This window comes from Fulmarus glacialis, unplaced genomic scaffold (genome assembly GCF_000690835.1).
Source record: "Fulmarus glacialis isolate BGI_N327 unplaced genomic scaffold, ASM69083v1 scaffold27311, whole genome shotgun sequence".
Classification (NCBI taxonomy): domain Eukaryota; kingdom Metazoa; phylum Chordata; class Aves; order Procellariiformes; family Procellariidae; genus Fulmarus; species Fulmarus glacialis.
Window position 1 is genome coordinate 374 of NW_009195155.1, and position 11,495 is coordinate 11,868.

An 11,495-nucleotide genomic window follows, 5' to 3' on the forward strand; every position below is an offset into this window, starting at 1 on the left:
TGTTTTATTTAGCTACAGGAAAATAATTGAAGCGATGAGTCCCCATTCTCCACTTCTATTGCCTTTCTATTTTTTCCCTTTGTCTACAGAAAAAATCTTTTTGTGAATAAGTAGAAGGCTGCTAGGGCACCTGTCCCTCCAGGGGATAGACAGAAGACTCATTTCGAAGTAGAAACTAATATTGGCCATAAGGGAGAGTGTCCGTTAGCTGTCAGCAGTATTTGTACGTTTAAAAATAGTTATTAGATTGCTACAGTTACGTAATGTGTCCTGATGCAGTGCAGGGAAACCTATACACTGTTGCATGACACGCATAAAAGAAATTCTGTGCAAGAGTTACATTTAAATTCCAACCCTGTAATGTTGTGAAGCTTGTTGAATCCTCACTTCTCTCTCACTGAATTGCATGTTGTATCTTACCCTTGTGCAAACAAGGCAGGTTAGCATCATGGGAAGTAAGCAAGAGATGAGAAGCAACATCCTCAAGAGAAGCACACAGGGAATTGGGAGATCTTTGCTTTTTTCTCTCCTTTGCCAAGGACTGCTAGGAAAATTTAAGCATCTCAGTGTCTAGGTTTTTCTCTTTGTTTAAAACTGAACCAGAATACTGCAAACCACTGTGTACAATACTGTAGAGGTATGTAAAGCATTGTGAAGTTTAAATACTAATATTTTATTGTAATAAAAACCTAAAAATACTACCGGGGTGCAGATTGGTTTGTAAATGCTCTTTCTTCTTCTGTTTAGAAAAGCTGTAAGCTTCTAGTTTGTGCGTTAAGACTTCAGTAAGGCACTTAAGCACGCGTTTGAAATTAAGCATGTGCATTAGTCCTTTTCTGAATACACAAAAGCTATTAATTAGGGCTTATAGCAAGACTGTTTGATTGTCTAAAGTATGAATAGAATGTGCTGGGGGTGGGGGGGGAACCCTGCTTTTCAAGCACATATGTATCCTGTTGGTAAAAATTAATAAATAAAAACCCTCCAGCTAGTCATGTACTAGTGTGGCCTTCCATCTCTGAGTCCCCCTCTTCCCTTGCTATGCATAATGCTGAAGTAGGTTATGATCATATGTTTAGTGCAGTAAGTGAATGTAATGATCCTAATGAGCCATTTCTTTATAATGATCAGGTTCTCCAGCCCTGCCCAGCAACATGGTATATTTTGGAAGCTCTCAGGATGACGAGGATGAAGAGGAGGAGGAGGAGGAGACAGAGGACACAAAAACAGCCACAAACAATGCTTCATCATCATGCCAGTCAACCCCCAGAAAAGGAAAAATGCATAAACATGTACCAAATGGGCAAGGTAGGTCCTAAATAACGCTGTTCTGCACTGCTTAGTAGAGAAATTTATGAACTGAATGTACTTAATCCTTGTCCATCCTTCTGGATCTGAGTGAAAAAGAATACAGGCTATAATGGGAAAAAGGAGTGAGATGTAGTGTTAGCATCTTCTGCTTTAACCTGTTTCTCCTAACAATCTGAACTCCATCTGTGGCAGAACTATAACTGAATTATACACAAACACACACACACACGTACACACACGTACACATACATGTGTATAGACACATACAGTCACACTCTCTCTGGCTTTTTTGAGACTGGTGTTTAATCTAGAATGATTTTATTTTATCAAAGTTAAATATAAGCATTCATAAGTGTTATCAAAACGTGTGACAGGGGCAACACTTAATTTCTTACATGCAATATTGATACCACAATTGCAGTAGGTTAAGATACTACATTCATGTTGTTGATTGAACGATTTTATGGAAGAAGCTTTTTCAAGTCAGTTATTTCTTTGCAAATCAACAAAAGCTGCATTCATTACACAGTATTTCTGTCACAATGTTCTCATGCTATATCTTGATAAATGGATCCATGTTGCAACATCACCTAGTATAAAATGGAAGACCTAAAAGCCACGCTGAAAATTTTCTGAGCCTGCTATGATGCTCCACTGCCAAAGTCCTGTGTGATGCGGTTCTCTCTCAGCAAGAGCTCTTGTATCATAACAACTCTGTGCCCTCTCTGCCTGACATAATTTCAAAATGGAGCCTGTGCTCTCTGTTCCCTTCCTCAGTATTAGTTTACCATGAGAATCATTCCTTCTGGTGGCTGCCCATTCAGCTCTCCTCCTCTTAGTAGGAGGACTGAGAGGAAGGTCTCTCTATAGTGCACTTTTTGAGAGATGGTTGTGACCTGTGCCTGCTTTTTTTTGTTCTTTCGTGCTACTCTCTGAAGAAGAGATTAATAGATCCCAATTACTTCACTGTGCTGGTCCTCGTCTCTGCTTTTCAGAAGGGAGTTTTCTATAAAGGATGCCCTTGTTACATATACCAAAATTATTTTTCATTACTACATCTGAATCTGTTTTTTATTGCTCACCCAAGCTCAAAAACTCTCTTTTTGTGAACCATTTGTGGAGAAGTGCAAGGGGATGTTATGCCTAATAGCATTTCAACTGTCATCTGTGAGCAGAAGCTTTAATACTGTAAAAGCCATGGATCAAAACTTGGCACTTTGGATTGATTTCTAAATAAACCCCCCCAAAATAACAGGCACAAAACTCTACATATGGAGAATGAGATTGCACGTTACAGAACTGCTGCCTTAGAGTTTTAAATGTGATATACCATTACAAAAGGAGCTGATTGTGTTCCTTGAGAATGTCCCAGATGGCAGCCACTTTGAAATTAGCTCAAAACCAGAGACACCTGAAATCTTAATTGGGGGTAAATAAAGGCAAACTTAATGAGCCATCTAATGGCTTCATAATCTTTATCAATATAGATCAGAGTGAGGATAAATGAAGCTGCTGCTTTAATAGATCTGCAAAAGACCTTTATAAAACACATAGGAGACAATGTGAGATGTTTTGACAAAGGTGATGAAACAGGAATTCCCAGAGAAGGCAGCTTCTTCTTCTTCTTCTTCATAATTGTAATTTTTTTTTTTTTTTTTTAATTAAAATTTCCTTACCCAGGGGTATTCCCATTTTTCAGTGTCTGTTATTTTGGTTGACAGCCAATAGTATTTTTGTTTCCTGTGAATAAAGTAGGTTCTGGTTCATGTGCGTCTGTTTTAAATGAGACCACACACAAAGGCAGGGCAGGGATGGTTGCAGCAAATGAACTTAATCTAGCGTGAGAGTCTATTTTTAATGAATTAAAGTCTTTTGTTTTTAATATACAATGTGGAGTCAAGCACTTTGGACCTGAAAATGTTAAGCATTTGCTATGACATACAGCAACAAAGGTTCAGAGCTTGATTAATGTCATTAGACAGTGTCAAATGATTGCTTTCTACTAAATGGGGGCCAGAACAACTTTCCTGGGCGAAGTCATTTGTCAATATCGTCTTCTGATGCCAATATGGGGTATTATTAGGGTTGCACACCAAACTATTTGTTATAACCTAGCCTGTTGAGCCACCTTTTGGACAGCTAACTCAATCAAAAATGCCTAAGTATGAATATGAAGCATGTATAACACGTGGCATAGCTTGCTGCATGAATTGAAGTAATTAGCTCAACTGACTTGTCGCCTTCCAACCTTACTGCTTATATAGATATGTTTAAAGCATCAGATTGTTACCTGTGCCTTTTCATCCTCCTTTCTTAGTACTTCTGATGTGCTGCTGTTAAAGAGCAAAGTAAAATGTTTGGCAGAATAAGTGTTTATCCCCCACATTCATGGGAGTGTGGAAAAGGGATATGTAGCAATGTGCAAGTCTTTCCTTTGTGCAATATCTCAGTGCAGCAGTGATAGTCTTGCGGTTAAACCGTTTTCTCAGATACTGCTCTGGTTGCCACAAGGGAAAATGGTAGAGCCGTGCTCTTAAAAATTGGTTTCATGTCATTGCGAAACTTCAGCTGGTTAGGCCGGGTCTGACATATGTTAAGATAAGTTAGCAGCAGATAAAGGCTTGGATGTCATTGGTGTGCTTTGTGCCTTGGTTAGAAACATACTAGTTTCTGGGTTCTGGGTAGGTATCTCTCATGTCATCTGGGATGTTCTGCATCTAACTCCTCCCATTACTGTCTTTTTCAGCGTGCTTAAACTTAAAATGAACAATTCTCACTAAGAGAAAATACTGTCTAAAGACTTTCAGTTTTTGTTTGCAAGAGAACTGTTCTCTTGTAATGTAGAGTAAAACATGTGAGTGGTTCTTACTTGCTTATGGATTAAGGTACGATCTCACAGTACATGTCATAGATTAATTCAGTTCAGAGAAGACCCCAGGAGGTTGTCCAGTCTTACCTCTTCTGCAAAATACCATTGATAACTTTTCTGACAAATTCAGCAATAAAATTGGCAGAGGTTTGTGCTTTTAATTATATATGTCTTTTGAGGAGGGGGAGATTTTAGAAGCTTTCGAAAACTTGATGTGGAATTTTGGTCCTAATCAGAATGATTTTAATTGAGTTAGGATTTATAGTGGGGTTAAAACAGTGAAAGGCCAGAAACTAATCAACTGAATCACTTGGTCTCCATATAACTACTGACTTCAGAAGGCTATTTCCCCAGCTAAGAAACCATATGAACATTTAGTTGGAATAGAGAAATCCCTCTTGCTGTTTCAGTCAAGGATTTAATCTTTTTAAAGCATGTGGCTCCCTTTTAACTGGAGACCTTCCAAGTAAGTTTGTGGTGAATTTCAAAATTAACATACGGAAAATTAGGGATGATATGGTGCTGCATGTTGCAGCAGATAGAGCAGAGGTTCAGAAGACTCTGTTGTAATTGCAGCCCTGTTACTGACCCTTTTGAGTGTGGGTGTAGGAACCCCGTAATTCTCAGTGTTTAGATCCAGAACGCCCAGCCACGGGATCCCTGCGTGCTGCTCAGATGGATATGCTTATTTTCCAGCTTGCATTTTGTACGCATCTCAAATGACCATCAGTCTGTCTGAGACTATTACACGGCTTTGAACGCAAGGAATTCTGTGGAAGAAGCAGGCGGGAGCATTGGCTTAAACAATGTGTTTTTTCTTCAGTGTAGCTTCCAGGTGTGGGGAGAAACTTCTCAACCACTGCCTGGATGACAGGGCATCTTGCCAACACGGAGGAGGAGATGGAGAGACATTGATCTATTAGAAAATTGACCTTAAGCAAAGGGAGGAGGGTGTCAGTCATCAGCTGCTGCAAGCTAACGTGCAGGGAAAGCAGGTTCTCTGCAAGCAAGCTGTACTCCGCTTCCCTGGGGGACAGGGAGGTACCGAGTCTAAATTACATCTCCCCACTGCTCGGAGGAAATTCCAAGTTGTAGGTAAGAGGGTAGGCTTAGGTCTCTGTTTCTTTAAAACTAATTCTTTGAATTCCTTACAACTAAATAAATCCTACTTTGATTTCATTCTGTGGCACAATGGAAGGTTTTCTCTGCAGGCTCGTGAAGGAAAATGTTTGCAGGTGCCAAGTGTTTTGTAAGGCAGGCTGGTATTGGGAGCTGGAAGATGCAGTTAGGGAGTTGTTGGGTTATCGGTCCCATCACAAGAGCAACAGGGGATAGGCATTACTCTACTTGAAAGGGCTTGTGGACTGGAAAAGGGCCTCAGGAGGAGCAGCATACACAGATACAGTTGCGTAGACAACTTTGAAATTGCACGCAGCAGGCTACAGTTCCTCTAATAATGGTTGGCTAATTTCCTCGAGAAGGATGATTGCAGGATTAGGTATCTCTCACACCAGCACAGCAGTTCAAAGGTGGAGAGAAGTGCACGTATGGGCCAGCATTCCTGGGAATGTCATGTTTGTCTTCGGATGCCTGAGACAGACAATTAAGTTCTAATTTACATTTAGGGCAACAGAGTTAGCCATCATTATTTGTAACCAGACTTCTTCATGAAGGAGAGTCTTGTTTCCTTAGCTGGAGTAAACCAGCTCCAGTGTGTCAGAAAACCGACTGGGTCAGAAATGGTTACTCGTCCGAGCTGTGTTTTGTTAACATGGTCAGATGAAAACTGCTCTGCCTTTTGCCTGAAATGAGCAGGGGAGAAAATTGTGTAGACGCCTTTTTTCTTGGGGCTCAAATTTCAAAACAGATCTGGCAGTAGTGCATAGTAAGCAGGCATTGCTAGAAATATTATACTCTGCTTTAGTGCTGTCTTTCTCGCTTACCAGAAATACAAAAGAATGTTTCGCTTCTCAATTTGCAATGGATAATTTAGCAGAGTAATTTCCTTACATGTGTAGTAACAAAGATGATGCAGGAAAAGATTGTAGATTTTTTTTTTCCTTATTTCAGGATATAGTTTAATGCAGCGTTTTGTACATCTTGGGCTTAAATGGCATATCTTTTACATACATTACCGTTTGAGAGTGTTGTGAGAAAATTCTAATTTGTGATTGCAATTCCTTATTTAGTTTTGGTTTTAACTAAGTTCGATATTTGTGGGTGGGTACATAAGACAGAGTCTTAGGCTCATGCATCTTTTTCAGTGAAGTTAATCCTGAAGAGGTAAACATTTAGAAGAAAAATATTTTCTGCATCCAGCTAAAATGCAGAATGAGAAAATTTCAGGCAGAGTGCTACAATGGTTAATGGGTAGGCAATTATTTTGATGATTTACAGCCTTTTGTTGAAATACCATGGAACCAGTAATTGTTGCAATAAACATTTTTGCACATTTAATTTTTCTGCAAAAATATGTAACATGAAAATTACCAGTTTTGCAGTAATTTACATATTTAAATATGCAAATTAGACACAACACATTTGGGGATTTGTGGATTTTCAGTAGCTAGATGTATGACCTGTGGAGAAGAATAGGGGAGCTGGAAGTTGCTCAAAAAAATTGAATTGTTATCCTAATGAGAGACTTGTGATAACAGATAGACACTTCTTGTATGGACTCGCTGCTTAGTGAGTGACCCTTTTGATGTTGTTTGTGTCGTAATGGTTAGGTGAGAGTAATGAATTTGTGCAAAGACGAGACACTTGGTATTGAATTTTTGCAAACGGTGGCGTGGTGTCTCATACCAATAACGCTCCTCTCAATGGCCCTGTGCGCGTAGGGTTTTGAGCTGTGTTATTGATAGCGTCAAAAAGAAATTCAGTGTTACCTGCTACAGTTCTCCTGTTTGACTTCTGTTAGCATGCAGCTATGGAAATTTTGTTGCGGAGTTGTCCCCTGACAAATTGCATAGCGTTGGATTAGGGCTGGAGAAGTTCAGAAACAGCAGTACCACACATTTTCGTACGATGTTTTGATGTCCTTTTCTCCTGAAGTACACCTTTGCCGCTGACCCTGAGTAGGTAGATCATGTTGGGGGGCTCCAGAAGACAGCTTCTGTCTCTGGAAATGGTTTATAGAAGTCTGAACATACCCAACACTTAAGGAAAACAATCGGCTGTATTAAAATACTCTGTTTTGTGGAAGTAGATCATTGTTTTAGTTCCTCCGGGAGGGGAAAAGAATTATTGCCTGAGTCCTTTAAGGCAGTTTGAGAGCCACATAAATGTTTTCACAGTGACTTAAAACTGAATTAAAGCCAGAGCAAGAATGTTTTTGTACAGTAACGGATACTTAATGCCAGAAAGTTGATTAATATTACATCTCGTCCCAAACATGATCTATGTAACAACATGAGGTTTGCATTGGAATAGCTGGCTCGGGTTCACAATGTTGGCAAGGCTCCCTTTTCTCCTTCTAAAAACAAAACTTCTCCCTTTCACTCTTATCTTCCCTCTTTGTTTTGGATAGTTTTATGAATGCACGATCACTTGCTTTACGCAGCAGGAGCTCTGCAACACATGGCATATGTGTACATGTATGGTCCATGCCTTTATCTTCCAGACACTGGCATAAAGCAAAAGGGTTCATACATCAGTACTCTGCTGTCCCTGCAACGGACTCCCCCATTATCTCAAGTATAAAGCATATCTGGTGCAGGAATAATCTCCAGGAGGGCTTGGGAGAGAAAGCTTTGCCCATGGAGTCAGCAGCTGGCTGAACCCAATCCAGTAATTCTGCTGCTTACACAGTGAAAGCCTGATTATTGAACGTATTATAAATTGGCTTCTGAATGGCTGGTTGGATGTATCCTATAAAATATTTGCATGCAAATTAATTTGTAGGAATACTTCAGAAAATTGCTGAAAACACAATAAATGTTTATAGCTCACTACAGTGTCAATTCCTGTAGTAAATGCTTAGTTCATCTGTAGTAATTGAGCACATCTGTGGCTTTACTTGATCAAAAATTTTTTTAGCCATTATTATAGCTGCACCTAGTACACACACAATTTGCACAGTTTGTATTGGTTTGCATGGGGATTCTTTATCACAGTTTCAAATGAGATACCCCAAAGTCCCTGTATGGGATCCTGGGTGAATATTGGTGCCGAGGGTCCAGTTCCCCCGATGCAGAGCGCGCTGTGATGCATCTGTAGGGATCACGCCTGCCATAAGGTTTTGCTCTGCTGCCTTAAATTATATCAGTGGTTTAAAAACCCGCAGTGCTTGCGAGTTTTGAATGTAGTGGTTCAGTTTCTTTGTGTTTGATCATCACTGCTAACCAAGACACCCACAAGTATTTCACTCTGGGACTCTTATTGTTTCAGCTTAATAATAATAATAATTGCTTTGGAGGACACAGCATTTTGAGAATGAGCATTTGGATAGATATGGATAAAAGGATATCCATTTATTCTATTTGAAGTGTCTGAACACTAATAATTTACTTGCACTTTTAATTATTTGTTAGTAGTGCTCTTACCTTTAACTAAAAGCTATTCTGGAAATATAGAGCTGGTTAAGGTAACATAAAATAATCATAATTCAAGACTACAAAAGATTTCTGCTTTAATAATGTGAATTTCACCACTCGTGTTGGTTGGGCTTTTTCTTCCGTCTTTCTCTTTTTTAATGAAATTATTGCTTCAAGGATGAAACCTTTATTGACTACTTCACAAGTAAAAAAAAATAACTGGGAGCAGAACATTGGATATTGCATGTATCAGAGTTATCTCTAGGATGGGAGATTGTAGCTGGGACATACCTATATCTGGGCTTAATAAAGCATAAGGTACACTTTTCTGCTTTTCTGAATGCCTCAGAAATACTGAAGAGCTGGCAGACATGAAGGAGAATGCAATTTGCTGCATAAGAAGACACAAAAGAATTAGTAATAGTTTTATTGTTAAATCAGATTTGGTCTCAGTAATATTTAATGCAGAGGTTTGGGTTTGGGGGGGTTATTGTTTTTCTTTCCTTTGGGAAGTGGGTGTTTCTGTCTTATTATCAGTTATTCTTTAACAATGAGATTTCTTGGGGAGGCTTTTTAGTCTTTCCTGGCAATTTCATCTTTTCACTGAACTGTCTTACTAGCTATTAGGGCCAGAGTTTAATCCTGTATTGTACTCTCTAAGTCTAAATAACTGGCTTCTACATTTTTACTCAGATGAGAGCAAAATCATAGTCCAGGGGATTTTTCTTTTTCCCCTTAAATGCTTGGCTTGTGGTAGTGTTTTGTAATTAATCAAGTTAACGTTTTGATACTTGTTCACATAATATGTTTGTGTATTTTGCAGAACTTATTCTAGCAGGAAGGCTTTTATACCTATCTAGCTGAATATAACAATATTCTAGGTGTTGGAAGAAACAAAACACTGATTTTTATAGAAACTGATACCATCTACTGTTTAACTAGAGACAGCTTGACTAGGACTGTTTTGCATCTACGTCTCTCCCTTTTTATTGTGTTTTCAGGCTTTAAGCTTTTTAAGCTTTTCCTGTGAGACTGAACATTTTTTCTCTCCCATTTCTCTCTTCCCCCTTTCAAGAATCTTACAAATTAAGACAAAAGATAATTACTCAGAGGGTAAAACTGGCAGGGTTCCCACGACACTTAAAATTAATGAGCTGTTGCATATAAAATATACCTTGTCTCATGTTCGCTGGGGATTTTTTTGGTGAACCATAAAAGTGCACAATTTGGCTTTTTGGCTGTGTTTTCTCTTTTAGTAATTTTCGGTTTATAAAGTGGCAACTGAATACAGAAAGCTAATCTCTCTGACTTAACATTTCTGTATGAGCGGATCAGTATACACAATTTGTTCCCTCCGAAGCAGAGTATCACTCGCAGTGATGAAATACATATTAACGAAGCTGCCATCGGTTGTTTGTGCCATGTCTTATTAAAAATAAATAGTCATGCTTCGTGTGTCCGTAGTGCCTTCCATCTGATGTGAGAACTCCTTACAAAGGAGGATAAATGTATTGTCGTGAACTCCTCGAGAGGGGTTGGCAATTATTATCAGTTCCATCACTGGAAATGAGACATGGAGGTTACGCGACTTTCACTGAAATCACTGAGAAATCCTTGGCTGGCTGGGGCAGCGCCAGTTGCTCCTGAGCTCAGGAGTGACGGAGCCACGGGGGAATTTGTGGTGACTTCGCTGCCGACGGCTTTTCTCTCTCATTCTTACTAAATTTATGCAAGAGGGAAGGAAGAGAGGAGGAAGAGCAATTGCAATTTTTTATTTTTTACATAATCTGCTTCAACACTTACGACCGACTGAATATGAGAAGTGACCTGAATAACAAATTCATCAATAGCTTGCTGGAGTTTCGGCTTTTGGAGGTGTGGTGGGAAGGTAGATAGCTGGTTGGGAAGGTTTGGAGGTGGATGTCTACTCAGAAGCAGCTTAGATGCCCCTCTTCTGTCCAGCAGGATTATTGGTTGTTTATTATCATTACTATTACTGCTACTTCTACCGTAAATACTACAGGACATCTGTAGAGGCAGCTAAGCTTCACAATTTAGATAAAAAGGTATGTATCGTAGGTATATCATGTTCAGTGACAAAAGGCGGCTTTCATTTCACAAGAAAACAATAACTTAATTTATTTAGTTAATATTCACAAACAGATGGTGTGTGTTGTGTGTAATAAATACGATTTTTAGATACTTGTGCTATTAAGTATTTATGAATTTTCTTATTTACATTCTTTCCTAAACCATGGCAAAAAAGGCAGGGGTAAAAAGCAAGAGTAGATTAGTAGAGAAGGCAGGAGGGCACTTGCCCTTGTGGGTGTTGGATCACAAGCTTCGCAGACCTCTGTCAAGTGCTTCACTGAAAAGGGAGCAGCACTAACATAAATTCACCATGTTTTTGATTAACAAACAAATGAACAGAAAGAGAAATGTGACGTTTTTTTTTTTTTAACCTCAGCTTTTCATGTTCCCTGACAACAAAAGAGCAGTGACTATTCGTAAATAAATTAAGCAGAGGAACAGGAACAAAACTTGCTGAGATAGACTTGTATACGTTTGCATAATATTTACTGTACAAAAAACACAGTTTGTGTTCCATGCTTTCTTATCCCATCACTTCAGCAGAAGGCTAAGGTGCTCAGCATAGGTTCCAGCATTACTTTATATGACATGTTCCAAAACGGTTTTAGTATTTTCCTTTCTTTGCAGAAGTACCTTTTTCTATTTGCAGCTTGTCTGCTATAGGCAAACTGCTGTCAGTTTGGTTCAGC

The 11,495-nt window shown here is 39.1% G+C and overlaps 1 protein-coding gene across 1 annotated transcript in view; it reads left to right on the forward strand.

Moving 5' to 3' along the window:
• Positions 1-1,135: 1,135 nt before the first annotated feature.
• JARID2 (jumonji, AT rich interactive domain 2) overlaps positions 1,136-11,495 on the forward strand; it is a 50,523-nt gene continuing 40,163 nt past the window's right edge. Inside the window, 1 exon segment of the mRNA XM_009588016.1 lies at positions 1,136-1,308. Coding sequence (XP_009586311.1) covers positions 1,155-1,308 — 154 coding nt within the window. The 5' untranslated portion in view covers positions 1,136-1,154.